Raw genomic sequence first — 16,717 nt, 5'->3', positions numbered from 1 at the left:
ATTAACAGTGTGCTTTGGGCCAGCATTGTGGTGGTAGTGCATTAAGCGGCTGCCTGCAATGCTAATATCCCATATGAAACCCGGTTCAATCTCCAGCTGCTCCATTTCTGATCCTGCCTCGTGGTCATATGCCTGGGAAAACAACAAAAAATGGCCCATGTCCTTGGGCCCCTTAACTCATGTGGGAGACCTGGGTGGAGTACCAGACTCCTGGCTTGCACTTGGCCTAGCCCTGTTTATTGCATCCGTTTGAGGAGTGAACCAGAGGGTGGAAAATCTTTCTCTGTATCTCCATCTCTGTAGGTGCCTTTCAAATAAATGAAATACATGTTGTTGTTGTTGTTGTTTTTTAAATTGGCTTTTACCCACATTCTTGCCAACGTTTTTATTATTGGACTTTTAAATGTTGATCCTTCCAATCACTTTGGAGGAGTCTCTTCTTGTGATTTTTGAATTCCTACCCTTTGCCTCCCTTAGGAGGAAGTGCAGGTGCACAGCCTAGGAGAGCTTGCCGTGAGTGGGATTCTGAGTGAATGGACCTTGGCCCTTGGCTTCTGCTTTTGCAGACTGGAGATGGGGGTGGGGATGGGATCTGCCCTGCCTCTCAGAGTTCTCGAGACTCCATGTGGTTTTAAGTCCCAGACAGCTGAGTGCTAGATTCTGAGAGACCTGGCTAGGTGTGGAAGTCCCTGAAGGCTGGAAGAGGTGCGGTGGGGAAAGAGAGGCTGAGGTACTTTGGGTGAGATTGCGCCTTTGAATGCTGTGCTCTGCCCTCAGCCTGGGGAGCAGGGAGCTGAGCAGGCTGCATGTGTGCATCCCCCTCACCGCTTGCTCTGGCTCCCCTGGCTGCAGGATGTGAAAAAGGCCTGAAGTGTTAAGGGCTTCAAACCCTTGCCAAAGAAAACCCAGGGTTGTGATGCATTACATTTCCTGCATACCCACAGAGGCCTTGGCCTGTTCTCCCCACCCCCTTACTCCCACTGCCAGTACCCCCCTGGTAACCTTATTGGCTGAGCCAGTTTCCATGGCAACTGTCAAGTTCAAAGGCATCCTGTAATGGGTTCATTCCTGCCCCTCTCCCCTCCATGCCAGCTAGCCCTTTGGAGCTGAGTCGGAGGCCCTGAGCGATAAGGAGGGCGCCGCAGGAGCTCCAGTTCAGCCTTCATCCATTCATTAATCCTCTCCTCGCCCTGTGCTCACGCTCCTCTCTCTCCATTCTCTGTCTCTCCCTGCAGGCCAGCCAGCTTGGGGTGTACAAAGCGTTTGTGGATAACTATAAAGTCGCCCTGGAGACAGCTGAGAAGTGCAGCCAGTCCAACAACCAGTTCCAGAAGATCTCAGAGGTAGGCACGCAGGCACTTCAAGGTCACAAGTGCTTGTGGGGTTTGGGGAATGGCTGCGAGCCTCCCTCAACCTCCAGCTTCTTTCTGTCCATCTTGGCACTCCTGGAAGCTGCTCTCCTAATGGTGACACTGAGCATGGCATTTGCTTTCTTGCCCCTGACATTTTGCCTCTTGATATAAGAATATTGACTTGTTTGATTTTTTTTCCATTCTTTTTCAGGTGAGAGGGAGGCATAGGGGAAGTGTAGTCTCCCATGCTGTGATCATCTCCCTCCTGTGGTCCTTGGTCCTTGTCCTGTAGAATGAGGAGCTTGAACTTGTCCAGCTCATCTGACAGTTGCTTGAGAAAAACCACCCAGATGCTGGGTAGCATGCCAGTTTCCAGGCACCCTCCCTTGGAGCCTCTGATGATTTCGGAGGCCTTGAGGGCAGCCCGTTTTTATTCCAGGCATTTTTGTACTCATGTTAATGACCTAGAGACAGGTCATTGAACAAACTCCCAGGTGATTTGCATGATCATTGAAAGTGGAGGATGCCTGGAAAAGGTGGTCTTTTCAGAGCCTCATCAACACTAAGACTCCAAAGTCCCACGAACAGAGACAGGATCAGAGCCACTTATGTGGGAAAAAAAAACCTAGCCCCTCTGCCTGGAGATATACCTGCCCCACTTGTACTTTGCAAGGCTCAGATGGCAGCATCACCTGCCTTTGACTTTTCTTTCCATGAAGTGGCAGGGGGTGGAGGAGACAGGGCTACTCCAGGATCTTTCCAGAACACAGCTCAGCTTACTCCTTTATGCAAAAGGCCCCAGTGACACCCCTCATCCAGTGGCCTTGTGAGAAGCATCAGCTCTAGCTTGGGGTTGAGAATCTGTGCTTCTGGGGTGGAGGTTGGGGGGGTTGGTACCTGTGCAGTTTTGGAAGAGCCTCACCCTCACGGCCCCTCTCGGGACCTGTGGCTCTGTTATCTCCTCTCTAACACTGGGAAAGCTGGCACAATGCAGGACAGTTTGCCTGAAACTCCTGGGGTTACACGTGTGCCCAAGTTTGGAACAAACCAAGAACTGGCACGAAAGTTGGACAGACGGAGTTGAAAGTGTTGGATTGATTCCTAGTGTAAGCTATGTTGGGAAGCATGGCTTTGGACCTGTAGCCACATTGACCTATATTTTACCTCTCAACATGAATGTATCCACGGCATTGCTGACAGGGGTGGGAGCCTCAAGAGTATGGCCCTCTGACTCCTGATGTCCACAGAAAAGAGCCGAGGCTCTAGGATGGAGTCACCCCGTGCCAGAGGATGGGGCCAGGGAAGGGGAAGGCCCTCCACATAGAGTCAGGAGAGATGGTGCTTCCCCTGTCAGCTGCCAGATTCTGCTTAGTGAGTCAGTCGTGTATGCCGTGTCACACCCTGGCACCCAGGGTCCAGAGGGCTCCCCCTCAGCCAGGGCTGGTGGTCGCCTCTTCTTCAGGCTTGGGCAGAAATCCTCAGACCCATCCCTCCACTGTCCCTCTCAGAGCCTGCCTGGCCCAGAGGGCAAAGTCAGACCCTTGGCCCTCTGCCAGGTGGCTTCTCATCCTGACTCACTTACTGACGCTGTCGCTTCCTGCCAACACTGCTACTTAATTACTGCAATTAGGTTCTTCTGCAGCAGGCATGATTTCATACCTCTAGGCTGCACTGGAGGGAGTGTGGGGAAAAACTCCCTGAAGCCTGGATCCAGGAATCCAGGAACCCGCCTGGAGAGGCAGAGTCACCCCACCCACCTGCCAGCACGCAGCCCAGGGGATTTTCTCTGTCAAGAAATGGCTTTGAGATTCTGGGGAGAGAGTAGACAGCCTCACACCTGGGTTCCTGACCTTGGCCTCAGCTTGCCCCTGGCTTTCCTGGACACTCCTCTCCAGAGCTGTGCACTCAGCCTGCCAATTGCAGATTGCATTACAGCTCCAATTGCAGCCCTCGCTGTCCAGGTAGCGAGGGCTCAGGCCTCTCACAGATAAGGTATCCCTGGAGTGGAATACTCCCTGCTGGGTTACTCCTGCCTTTCTGAATCCTCCCTGCAGCACAGTATAGGCCCTGAGAGGGAGGGTCAGGGGGTCAGTGAGTCCTTCACCTACCTGCTTCCTGTTGTGTAGGTGTGTGAGACCTCTCTTTTATCTCCCGGCTGCTCCTGCTCCGGGGATCAGCTGGTGCACTTGGTGTTTGTCCACCCTGGGCTGAGGGGTATGGATCCCTGAGAACGTTCCTCCACTTGCACCTGCTTATTGTCCACAAGGCCCTGGGAGTTGCTGATGAGGCACGTCAGTGTCCATCTGGGGTGTTCCCCATCGTTGAGATGCTGTCTCGGGTACCTACAGCCTCCTGTGTCCTGCGTCTCAGTGCTCCTCCTCCTGGTCAGGCTCACCATGGGGGTCAGGAGAGGTGGGGGCCAGACCAGTCAGTGATTCCTCTCCTCCCTTTGGCAGGAACTCAAAGTGAAGGGTCCTAAGGACTCCAAGGACAGCCATACATCCGTCACCATGGAAGGTACTTGAGGAAATGGGCGGGACAACAGCCACCTTCCTTTGTCTGGCTTTGTGGAGTGCAGCCTGTGTGAGCTGGTGCCAGCCCCCCAACTGTGTGTGTGTGTGTGTGAGTGTGTGAGCGCGTGCAAGCCCCAGCCTCTTGGCCCCAGGCAGCTGGCCAGCTACAAACGTGCTCCTCTCTAGGATGCCAGCAGGCTGATCTTCCCCCTCCTCCCCTTTCCTCCCCTCCCTCCCTCCTCCTCGCCCCGCGCTGCGTCTCCCCTCCCCTCCCCGCCCCTCCCCCTTGCTGGAGGAGCACTCGGAAGCGGCTGCCTGATTCTGGAGGCTGTGCAGCAGCCGCCGCCGCAAGGTGGTCGAGTGGCCGGGCTGCCAAGGGGAGCTGGGCAGCCGGGAGCGATGGCTGTGTGCTCCGGCCATGGAAATCCTCCTCATCATCCGCTTCTGCTGTAACTGCACCTATGGTAACCCGGGCCCCAGCGGCCCCCGGGGTGGGGGGCTTCTGTGTAGCTATCAAGATTTGGGGGCAGGAGGGAAGGCAGAGGGTGGGTGCCTGCACCACCGTCATGGACGGCTGCCAGCTTGGGGTTGGAGAGCAGGAGGCACTCCAAAGAGGAATGGACTTCATGAGGAAGGTTCCTGCACCCTGAAAGTCGGGGGGACTTGGTGGGTCAGCAAGGGAGGCTCTAAGCAACTTCCCAGCTAGACAGGGGCAGGCTACACCTACAAGTTCGGTTGCCCTAGAGCCCAGGGCTGGGTAGGCAGGGGCCAATCAAAAGGAGCCGAGGGCCCGCCAGGCTACAGGGAGAAGTTGGGAGTTTCTTTGTTTCGGAGCCAGAGCCGAGAGGAGGCTCAGCAGCTGGGTATTGTGTGCTGGAGTGTACATGCCGCCTCTCCCCAGCACAGAACAGGGGATCACTGAGACTCCCAGCCGGGGTGAGCCCAGTGTCCCAGGAGCGGAGGTCTCTTGTCTAACACCACGGGTGGAACCTGGAGGCTAGAGGGAGGGGGGTGTGGCAGGTTGCTGCTTGGTGAAGGTCACACGCCCACCCCTGGGGATGCAGGGGGCCTGAGCATACTCTGTGAGGCTTCTGTAGCCACGGGCCCCAGGACAGGTGTATGTCATCAGCTGAGCTGAGGGGCCAGAAGCTAGGGCTTCTGCCGTCTGGAGCCAAGGAATGTCTTAGGGGTGACCAGGCAGCCTGTGGGAGGGTATGGGGGCAGGTGTTCCCTCCACCCCAGCTGTTCTGAACCTGTGTGTGTCGGAGCACCAGGTGGCTGGTTTTAGGACCTTCCTCATCTCTCCCAGCAGGCGTTTTATCTCTGCACCCTTCCCAGTCACTTCGCTTTCCTGTCTCCGTGGTAACCTGCAGCTCCTTGTTGAAGGCTGAATGGGTGGGGATGGGGGGTGGCAGTTTGCTGGAGGAGATGCTGAGGTATCCTGGGTTTTATCTCAGAGTCTCCTGTGCTGGGGGTGAAAGCACTGTGCAAGACCACCATCGTCTCACCTTCCCCTGCTGTCATGTGTAGGTGTTGGGATGCTATGTTTCCTGCCCCTGGTCTCAGCTTCTGGCCGGGAGGAGAGCGGTCAGGAGGGGTACTGGACTTGAAATTAGCCTGTGCAAGGATAGAGGGGAACTGCTCTTTCTGATGTGGCCTGAGCGCTGGACAAACCTCTACTGTATCTATCTCCCTTGGAAGGAAATGTGCCCCCCTCCCCAACTCACCCACTCAGCTTCCCCATCCCTCCTCAGAAGGAAGCTTCCTAGTCTTGGTGAAGCAGCAGGCTGGGAACCAAGGGCATCTCTGTGCCTGAGGTACTGTCGGTGAAGCCAGCTTCAGAGCGGGGACCAAGAAGCAGAGCTGGCTGCTGGTGTCCTCACCCTAGCAGCGAGAGAGAAGGCAGCTCACCTGCTCTGACCAGTCTTTCTGAGATACTTGGGGGTTCCTCTCTCCTAAGGAAACGGGTGGTCTCTATTCCAACCTGCTGCCACTATAGAGTTTGGTGATTGTGATGGAATTACCTTATGTGCCTCATATTTGTCACCTGGAAGATGGGAAATAAAGTGTGTAAAAGCAGTTAACTCAGTGCCATTGAGCACAGTGAGTACCCAGCAGACCAAGAAAGGCCCTGGTCAGGGAAGGCTTCCTGGAGGAGAGGGAAGGGAGGAATTGGTGAGTAGCCTGGCAGGGGCAGCAGGGGAGGGATCCTGCAGGAGCCTTGGAACAGGAGATTGGGTTATAGTGATGCTGTGAGCTCCTTTCATTCAGTTCTGGGTGGGGGTGGGGGAAATGGCCTGGCTGCAGGAACTTTGGGGAACATACTGCCTGGGCTGCTGCTCCCCAGAGCTCCTTCTAAAGCCAACTGCAGCCCCAAGGCCTCTCCCTGAACTCTCCCTCTCATCGCTTGGCCGGGGCTGAGGCTGCAGGATTCACTCCACAGCCCAGCTCAGGAGGTGACACCGGGCATATCAACAACCTTGTGAAACCCAGCCTGCCGTGAGTGCAGCCCTGGAAGCTGAGTTAGCACCTCTTCTCCCCAGGGACCCCAGAGAGAACTGGAGGAGTCGGCTGTTCAACATCCACTTCTCCACGGGCTCAGCTATCTGCAGAGCTTGTGTTTGCCTTTTAGTCTCTGGGACCCTCAAAAGTCCCCCCCATCACCCCAAGATGGCCCGAACTGTGAGCAGGTGTCCTAAACAGCCACAGTCATAGATGCCCCATGAACTGGACACTGAGCTCTGCCCTCACTGTCTCATGACACCAGAAGCCTGGTTTGGGGCCATTTGGGCTCCTGAAGGCCACGGGGAGGGCCTCTAGAAAATGCTTGACAAGACAGATAAGTTGTGGGAAGTATGTGCATGCATAAAGCAGCAGTTTGCAGCCTTTATAGTGTGTCAGAATCCGGGAGGGAACATTTTAAGAACACTGACCCCTGTTCAGCCCTGTAGCTGATGGGATGGTGAGCAGGCATCTGTAACTCCTAAGAGTCCTTGGTGACTCCAATGGGCAGCCAAGCAGAGACTGCAGCTGGTCCTGGCGCCACTGCCTGGGAATGTGCCGTTTTATCCTGCAGATGGGTCCTGAGGGTCTGCTTAGCAGTGCACATAGTATCTGAATCTAGGGTCTGGGGGCCAGATGGGGCATGCATGTTGGCTCTGGACTCTGTCACAGCCTGCTCCTGTGGACTCTCACAAGTTCCTCCTTCCCGGAATGGCCTTCTGTCTCTCATTGCTCCTGTGGTTGGGGACCGCGGGTCCTGACCCCTCAGATGGGCATGCAGGTGCAGGGCTGAGGCTAAGCCCACCATGTTTGGGAGGGGTAGCTCACAGCTGCCTGTGGGAGGCATACTTGGAAGTGTTGCCCTGCCAGCTGCCGCCTCCACCTGCCCCTGCCGAGTCCCTACAGCCCATCTTCACTTGGCATCTGGTCCGAGGAGGGAGTGGAGCATGAGGGCCTGGCTGAGCTTGCATTTTTCCTAACCTCCATGGGACTCCCATACGCGCCTGGATTCCTTCAGGAAATCTTTGCCACCTGCTTGAAAGCAGAGTCCATCTGTGGAGGTCTGGCCTGCTTCCTGGCCCGTCCTGTCTGAGGTCAGAGGAGGGGTGGACAGGAGTCTTCTTCAATGGAGATGAGGCTGGCTGTGTGGGTCAGGACGGAGCAGGTTGGTTCCCAGCGGGCTGTGCCAGGCCTCGGGCTGCAGGAGAGAAGATGACAGGGTGTGAGAGAGCTGCCATCCCTGGACAGACTTCCCATTTCCTGCTCATGTTGGGGTCCCAACTTTCCCCAGGGTTCTGGACTTCTGAGGTGTGGCCAGCTGTAGCTGTATGGATCAGGCTAGGGGCTGCTGGGGAGCCTCTGCTCCAAGCCAGCGCAAGCCCTGGGGACAGCCTCCGTGAGGAAGGAGCCTGGTTGTCAGGGCTGGGGTGTCCCTCTTGCTTGGTCCAGCCTGGGTGTATGCATGAAGATGAGGCTTGCCAAGGAGCCCATGTTGGTTTCTGGCCAGTGGATGTTGATATGTGCAAGCAGAGGGGCCTAGGGCATGGAGTTGGTCTCTGAGGTCTCAGGCTGTCCTGATTCCTTTCCCCTGCCTCCCCCAACAGCTCTGCTCTACAAGCCCATCGACCGGGTTACACGGAGCACGCTGGTCCTACACGTGAGTGTTAAGACCCTGAGCAGTCAGGGTGGGGTTCAGAGTTCAGTGGGAGCCCGAGCCCTGGGTGGGAGGGGGCTGGTGTCACCAAAAGCAGCCATTTGGGGGACTCGGGTAGAGGGTCACTAGACCCCAACTGCACCTGGCCCACAGTAACCATGACAACAGGACCAGGGCCTAAATATAGCTTGGCCACTGAGCTTGACATTTGGCCAAATCCTTCTTGAGAGACAAGCACTTGCTGCTTCTCCAGCTTCTGCCTCGTAGTCTCCCCTGTGCTTGGAGCAGCTGCACGGTGGGGAGGGCGTGTCCCTTCTGGCTGCTTGGTAAGCAGAGGTAGCATCTGGTGCTCTCAAGCCACAGGAAAGAACTACAACTGCAGCAGGAACAAAAGGCCACTGCCTCACCCCAACACTGTTTTTATTTGAAAGGCACAGTTAGAGAGGGAAGGAGAGAGAGAGGGAAAGAGAGGGATAAATCTTCCATCTGGTGGTTCATTTCCCAAATTGCTATAATGGCAAGCTGAACTGGACTGAAGCTTGGAGCCAGGATTTTCTTCCAGATCTCCCACATGGGTGCAGGGGCTCAAGTACTTGGGCCAGCCTCCACTGCTTGCTCAAGTACACTAACAGGGAGTGAAATCAGAAGTGGAACAGCTGGGACTCAAAAGCCCTGATGGGATGCCGGCATTACAGGCAGCAACTTTACATGCTATACCACAGCACTATTCCCCTGAACCTGAGCTGTAGTTCAGATTTTGAAAGGATGGTCAGATTAGAGTATTTGTCACTGTTTGTATTTCATTGGTAAAGATTGAGTTTACCCCCAGTGTCTTCCCTTTGAGCCCCAGAACTGCACACCCAAACATGCCGCCCTCCGGAGCCTAATGGTAAAGACAGCCTTTGAGATGCCTCTCACCATATCTGTGTCCTGGGCTTGAATCTCAGTTCTGCTTCCTGCTCATTTGCACCCTGGACACAGCACTTTGATGCCTCCCTCCCACCCCGGTGGGAAACCTGGCTTGCCTTTCTTGCTCCTGGTCCAAGTTCTGGCTCTTGCAGGCATTTGGGGAGCCAGTAGATGGAAGAGAGTCACTTGCTTTTTATCTTTTAAATTGATTGTTTAAAATACATAAATAAGTAAATCTGAAACAAGCATACCACCCCCACCCATGTCCAGGACCTGCTGAAACACACACCTGTGGACCACCCAGACTACCCACTGCTGCAGGATGCCCTCCGCATCTCCCAGAACTTCCTGTCGAGCATCAATGAGGACATCGACCCCCGTCGGACTGCAGTCACAACCCCCAAGGGGGAGGTGAGCTCTGGATCCAGCGTCACCTGGCCCCCAAGTGGCCTACTTGAACCCCTGTCCCTGCCATCCTTCACACACAGGCACTGCTGCCCAGTGTCCTGGGCTTCTCCTGTCCCAACCCTTGTTTCCCAGCTGAGAGCCCTACAGTCCTTGGTTGCCCTGCTAGTCGGCTGAGAGTTCTAAGTTCGGTGTCTCGTTAATCATCCTTAATTCAGAGAGGCAGAAGGGGAGACTGAGGCTTGGGGCATCTCTTCAGGTCTGGTGCAGGATTTCAACCATCACTGTAGGACTGGGTTCTGTCTCTGGGCCACCGGGGCTTCATGCTCAGTTTCCCAGACCTGAAAGTTTGGCTTCTGGGTGCCTCTTGGATGAGTGCACATACCCCTGTCTCTGGCTCTCAGGATGACGCTCTCAGAGTCTCCATGAACCTGGGAGAGCAGAGTTCTGGGCCGTTTCCCATTGCCCTGTGCAAGAGCTAGGGTGTGAGGTGGGCAGCATAGGTTATAGAGGTTACCCAGGCTGTTACAGTGTCGTATATGGGGACCTTGGGCTCCCAGCAGGAAGTTTCTGGGTAGGGGGTGGTCCTTACAGGTGGAAGAGAACCCAGGGAGCAGCCCAATGAAGGGACACTCTAGAGAGACAGTTGCCCTTCTGGGTCAGCAGGCTGGCCTAGATTTGGTGTTTCCTGTCCAAGAGAGGCAATTAAGTGGCAGTAAGGAGGGACGGTCAATGGTGCTTCTGCTTCTTTGTTACATGGACCAGTCTCCAGTGTCTCTTGGGGAGGAAAGGAAGGTGGGACAGGGGCTGGAGTGGAGACTAATGGAGTGTGGAGAGTGGGTCCTTGGCGCGGCGCTAGCCGCAGTCTGTCTGCAGCAGCACGGGGTGACGTCACCGGCTCATTACACCCCGAGGATAACTGGAAAGCTTCCAGAGGCTCAGAGCACCGCGGGCTTCAGGTCATCTTAATTGTGTGCGTTCCGCAGGCTCACCTACATATCACAGCATATGTAGGTCACACGGAGAGGGCTGGGACAGCTGGTGGCAGCCCCAGAAAAGCCTGCGGGCTCCCAGGATTGAGGGAAGAGACTACAGTGTCTTAAACAATGCTCCCAGCTGTTGGGAGCCCAGGATCCAGGCAGCTGCAGGTCCTTCCAGGATGGGGCTGCAGCCCTAATGAGGGCCACCCAAGGGCCTCCATCAGGGAGAGAGTGTTGGAAGGAGCTGCTGAGAAGCAGCCTCTGCAGGGCTGAGTGTGTCTGCAAGTCCTGTCTGAGCTAAAACCAGCTGAGACTCAGTTGGGAGGAGCTATGAAGGTAGAAAGTCTTCACCCTGCAGCATGGAGAAGCAGGTAGCGGGAGCTGGTGAGTGCCAGGAGGTATGAAGCCGCTGTTAGTTGATGGCACGTGAGAACCAGGGGCTGTGCTGACTTGGCTTCACACCACTCTGTGCACCCTCCCTGCAAGGCGGGTGACCCTTCTCCATGCTTTAGAGGTGATCCACCCGAGATCTGAGCTGAAAAGCGCGGTGTCTGGACTTGGAATAGAGCAGGCGCTCCTAATTGCAGGCCCTGAGCCCTCTGGCCCGCCCTAGCTGAGTGGCACCCACTGTGCAGGCTGGGCTCTGGGCCACACCATGCCCTGAGCAGGCCATCTCCCTCAGACGCGGCAGCTGGTGAAGGACGGCTTCCTGGTGGAGGTGTCAGAGGGCTCACGGAAGCTGCGGCACGTCTTCCTCTTCACCGACGTACTGCTGTGTGCCAAGCTGAAGAAGACCTCCGTGGGGTGAGTATAACTGAGGCCAGGGCCACATGGCAGAATCAGACAGGGCCCAGGTATCCATGACTACCCGGGGTACCCTGTCCTCTTGGCTTTTTAGAAATAATGCTGTTTCCCAAAAACAAACTGTGTTTTTAGTTATAAAGATAACATAAGGATGCAGTAGGGTTAGGGAAAGTCCCACCCACCGGACCTTCAGCACAAGTCCCTTGCTGCCATATTTCCCTCCCATTTTTACAAAATGCTAGGTCGTAATCAGAGTGAATGCCCAATTTTGGACGCTGCCTTTTCTTTTTCCCGTCATAAGCACTTTGCCTGTGGCTGCCCCATCTTCAGTCATCATTTTACTTTCCTGTGTAATGTTAGCAGTGGATATGCCATCATTTACTTAAGCCCCTGCTTTTATTAGGCATCTCTGAATGTTTGCTCGTTGCGTCTCTGTGAATATTCATTAAATTGAGGGCTTATGCTGTGCCAGGTGCCATGACAAATGCTTTGAATGCATTATCTCTAATCTCCCTGACAGCTCCACAAAGTGGTCATTATTATCCTCATCTCCCAGATGAGAGGAAAGCCCGAGAGAAGGGAAATGGATGGCTCAAGGTCATGCAGCTGGAGGTGGAGACTTGAACCCTAATCTGGGCTGATCTGGGTGGGACTTGAACCCTGATCTGGGCTCCTTCCTGCCTCCATCTCTAACCCTGGGAATGTGGGTCCTGGCTGTGCGGTCTTTAGGCACACTCACACTTACTCAGCAGTTGCCATGTGCCACAGTACCCACCCAGTACGGGCGGAGAGGAGCTGTGTGCTCACAGCAGCCCCTAGGCCAGGATGACCAGTGCAAGGCCAAGTCTCAGGGGAGAGTCAGAGGAGAGATGGATCTGAGACTCAGGAAAGGGCCATCTCCCTGGAAGGTGATCTTGTTTGGGATCATTCTGAAACAGAGATGGCAGTAAGGAGCATGCACACACGCCTCTGCGTTCAATGCTATGCCCGTGACAGACATTACTAATCAACTACGGCGTTCTTTCCTGGTAGACTTGGATGTAGCATTGTGACTGTTAATCCAGGACCCTGTGCGATCTCTGTTGATCAGGGCAGGCATTCGGAATAGCATCTCTTTTTCCCTTGCTAGTCTAATGAATAGTGGATTGAGCTGAGATGGAAGGACACTAGCTATGAGACATGAGCCCACCGCCATCTCCTTGATAGGCATACATTGTGGATAGGCTGTTTGTAAATACCACTTCTTGGTGGACCAGAAGCTGGCAAGGAGTGGGACCAGGGCCCCACCACTTCCAAGTGTTTCCTGATCAGGCCTCCTGAGTATGGGACTCATTCTCACATCAGCTGAGTTCTCGCCCGCCTCCCGCCAAGGCTCACGTGTGCCCCCATTGCTTGCAGGAAGCACCAGCAGTATGACTGCAAGTGGTACGTCCCCCTGGCCGACTTAGTGTTTCCGTCCCCCGAGGAGTCCGAGGCCAGCCCCCAGGTGCACCCCTTCCCGGACCACGAGCTGGAGGACATGAAAATGAAGATCTCAGCCCTCAAGAGTGAAATCCAGAAGGAGGTGAGGAGAGCCCGGCCGCTGAGCTCTGGACCCACTGGGCTGGGGGTGAACTGTGGGACTTGAGAGCTTCCCCAAGAGTAGGAGCTCTCGGGTATGGACGTGTTACAGCAGGTCAGCTCTGAGGAAAGAGGAGGAGGGCCGGGCAGTCCATGCTCTGAAGTAAATAATTCCTCTGAAGGTCAGAGTTACAAAGTAGGGGTAGACAGAGAGATCATCCGTCCACTGAGTCACTCCTCAAACGGCCACAGTGGCCCGAGCTGATGAGGCCAGGCTGAAGCCAGGAGATGACAGCTTCATCCAGGTCTCCCAGGTGGGTGGCAGAAGCAAACCACCTAAGCCACCTTTTGCTGCCTTCTCAGGCCATTAGCAGGGATCTGGATTGGAACTGGAGTAGCCGGGACTCAAAGCAGCTCCCATGTGGGATGCTGACGTTGCGGGCAGCAATTTTACCCACTGGGCCACCACGCTGAGTCTCAGTGTACCCTGAGTGGGCTTCATTATAGAAAGCTTGCTGGAGAAGAGTTGTTGAAAACTGCATAAAAGGCAAGCAAGAAAAGAAGAGAAAGGCCTTTCTCCTTATTATTTTATTTTATTTATTTATTTATTTTAATTATAGAGAAAGCAAGAGAAATCTTCCATCTATTACTGAGGCTGGGCCAAGTAGAAGCCAGATACCGGGAGCTCCATCCCAGTTTCCTGCCTGGGTGGCAGGGGCCATCATCTGCTGCTTCCCAAGTGTATCCGTCGGGAGCTGGATTAGAAGCAGAGCAGCCAGGGTTTGAACCAACCTTGCAAGCGACAGCTTGACACACTGTGCCACAGTGCTGCCCCTGGAAGGGGTGCTGTTAAGGCAGAGCTGGGCATTGGTGAGAGAAAGCGCCTGAGCGGTCTCTGAGAAGCTGACAGCTGGCCTATCCGGCAGATAAGGAAACAGGGAACCTGAACACCACAGTTCACCCTCTTGCTCTAAGCATGCCTGCAGCTCCTTGCCCTGGCAGACGGCTGAGATCCTTATCACACACACAACAGTCACAAGTATTTATTCTATCTGAGGTCACAGGGGAAATCTCAGATTTTTTTTTTAATTGATAACCTACAGGTGATGTTCACAGATCACAGTACAGTAAAATTAGACACCAGCAACTGGAATATTATTAGTTCAGTGTATGAATGAAAAAAGATTTCATGTTAGGGTGAATCCACATGACACTCACAGGCTACTTGGAACTGCATGAGTGAGTGCCGGGGCGGGCGTTCGGCCTGGCGGTCTGGCTTCCTTCCTCATCCCACGCTGGAGTGGTTGGGGTTTGAGTCCCAACTCTGCTATTCACATTCCTGTTCATGCAGACCCTGGAAGGCAGTAGAGACGGTTCAAGTAATTGGGTTCTTGCCTCCCACATGGGAGAGCTGCACTGAGTTCCTGGCACCTAGCTTCAGCCCAACCCAGGCCTCACTCTGGCAGATACGTAAGTACTAAACCAGTGGATATCTGTCAGTCTACCTCTCAAATAACTAAACATTTTGTAAAGCAGAGCCGGAGGCTGAGGGGGGATGGCAATGTGACATGTTAGACCACTGCTTGCCAACCCAGAATCCCCATGTTGGAACCTGGTTGCTCTGCTTCCTGTCCAACTTGCTACTAATGGACTTGGGAAGGCAGCGGAGGATGCCCCAAGCCACTGCCACCTGTGTGGGAGAACAGGGCAGAGCTGTTGGCTCCTGTTGATTTGGCATTTTGGAGTGACCCGGCAAATGGAAGACTTGTACACATGCGTGTATCTGTCTGTCTGCCTCACTCTCCCTTCAAACAAACACCCTTCTATACCAGAACCCATGTGATGAAGCCCAAGGCCGTGAGAGGGCAGCCAGAGGAAAGCAACACAGGAGAAGCCTTCCCAGGGCATGGACAGAAGGGATGGACAGCTCTGCTGGCCTGGTCTCCTTTGCTCCCCAGGCATAGGCCTGGCCTCCCTTGGCAAGTCATCTCTCACCTCAGGCTCAGGCACACCGTGTTGACCTGTGGCATTGCTTGCATGGTTCTCAGTGTCAGTGCAGGATGAGGGCCTTTTTGCTTCCCCTCTACAGTGTGAGCCTGACAGTGAGCAGGCTGTTCACTTCTGTGTCCATGATGGCAAACAGTTCAATAGTGCATAATAAAATGCGGCTGAGTCCACAGGACCTGGCAGCCTGTGAGGGTTCTTTGAGCTCCACAGAAGGGACGTCCTCAAGGCCCAGAGGCTGCCTGGGGGTGCATCTGTCCGGAGTGGGGGCCTTCCTGTTGGTTGGGCCTAGCCTGCTTTGCCTGCATCTGTCTCCCCACTGCACAGAGCCAGCATCTCCACTCCAGGGTGTCCCACATGGGTGCTTCTTACTCCGACCTGGGACCAGGGAGCTTTAGGCGCACCCTCCTGCCTCAGCTGTGCAGGGCAGCCCTCTCTGCACCCATGGGGTACACCGAACACACCACTGAGTCCTCATCCAGTGGGGAGACACACAGGTCCCACCCTGATTGCCCCGCACACAGTGAGGCTCACTGGAGGACAAGTGGGAACAGGTTCAGAGATTTATCTTTAATAATGATGTTTAAGACTTGCAGCATTTTTTTAAATTTCTGGTGTAATACTGATTTGTTATAGGAAAAAAATACCCCTAGTACCTGAGCGTAGATAACCATTATTCACCTTCCGTTGTTAACAGTTTGGGGATGTATTCTTCTACACTTTTCTGTACATGTTATGGTGTGAATGTGTACAAGGATACTCCAGAAATTTCATAGTTTAAATGTTTAAATTTAAATTGTTTACTTTGAATTTAAAATTGTTTATTTTGAATTTAAAATGTTTATTTTGGTGCAAAAAAAAATGAAATCCATGAATAAGAGGGGCCTGCAAAAATGCATTTTGTTATCAGGAGACTATATGTGGGTTTCAAAAAATTTTTTGCACCAAACAAAATGGTGCAGTAGCGTAGCAACTAATGCTCCACCTGTGGTGTCAGGATCCCCTATGGATGCCAGTTCCAGTCCCAGCCACTCCACTTCCCATCCAGCTCCCTGCTAATGTGCCTTGGGAAGCAGAGGAGGATGGCCCAGGTCCTGACCCCCTTCACCCACATGGAAGACCTTAAAGAAGCTCCTGGCTCCTGGCTTCTAATCTGCGCAACTCTTGGGTAGAAAACCACAGATGGAAGACCTTGTCTCTCTGTGTCTTGCCTTCTTTTTGTGACTCTGCCTTTCAAATAAAAATAAATCTTTTTTAAAAGAGATTTTAAATTATTTAAAAGGTGAAGTTGAAAGCGAAAGATCTTCTAATTGCTGGATCACTCCTCAAATGGCTGCAATGGCCAGGGCTGCACCAGGCCAAAGTTAGGCACCTGGAATTCCATGCAGGTATCACAGAGTTGGGCCATCTTTCACTGCTTTTCTAGGTACGTTAGTGGGATCAGAAGCAGAGCAGCCAGGACTGGAACCTATGCCTCTTGGAATACCAATGTCACAGGCAGCATCTTACACCACTGTGCTAGAGCGACAGCTCCTGAGTGTTTCTGGATTCCGTGGATCCAGGAACTGACTATGTATGCTGTTATGTAACTTCAGCTTCTCACTCAGCAGTTCCTTTCAACGTCTTGGGCTCCATAAGATTATTTTTTTTTTTAACAGCTTCCACGTATGCTGTTGCTTGACAGTGTATTGGGGTACTTACCTGGTGTCTGATTCTCCCCCTCTTAAGGGTCTCCTGGACCCTGGCAAGGGGGAGTGGCTGGGACCAGGGGTAGGTGCATTGAACTGCCTGCCTGACCTCCAAAAATCGTGTCTATTGTGTTCTCCCAGCAGGTGTGAGCCATTCTCCCCCACACCCGTCACCACACCAGCTGTGAGCGATTGTTTAAAACTTTGCCACTCTGATGAGTTTAAAAACGAGTTTCAGAGATGAACCCTAATTGAAGAGCTGAAAGCTGGTATTGGAGCTGAGCCTCAGGACAGGCCATAAAAAGGAGGAGCTCTTTATAACATGCATGCATGCATCCAGAGGGAT

At 53.8% G+C, this 16,717-nt stretch overlaps 1 protein-coding gene across 5 annotated transcripts in view; it reads left to right on the top strand.

Annotated features, from left to right (window-relative positions):
* ABR (ABR activator of RhoGEF and GTPase) overlaps positions 1 to 16,717 on the top strand; it is a 173,336-nt gene that overhangs the window by 116,639 nt on the left and 39,980 nt on the right. For 4 of the 5 annotated variants that reach the window (XM_041000716.1, XM_041000717.1, XM_041000718.1 and 1 more), the window contains 6 exons: positions 1,236 to 1,343; positions 3,809 to 3,869; positions 7,972 to 8,024; positions 9,201 to 9,341; positions 10,998 to 11,119; positions 12,518 to 12,683. In XM_041000716.1, the coding sequence (XP_040856650.1) occupies positions 1,236 to 1,343; positions 3,809 to 3,869; positions 7,972 to 8,024; positions 9,201 to 9,341; positions 10,998 to 11,119; positions 12,518 to 12,683 (651 nt within the window). The other variant, XM_041000721.1, reaches the window with a different exon arrangement.

This window comes from Ochotona curzoniae, unplaced genomic scaffold, assembly GCF_017591425.1.
Source record: "Ochotona curzoniae isolate NIBS_2020 unplaced genomic scaffold, NIBS_Ocur_1.0 scaffold_2453, whole genome shotgun sequence".
Classification (NCBI taxonomy): domain Eukaryota; kingdom Metazoa; phylum Chordata; class Mammalia; order Lagomorpha; family Ochotonidae; genus Ochotona; species Ochotona curzoniae.
This window is presented reverse-complemented; position numbering and strand designations above follow the sequence as displayed.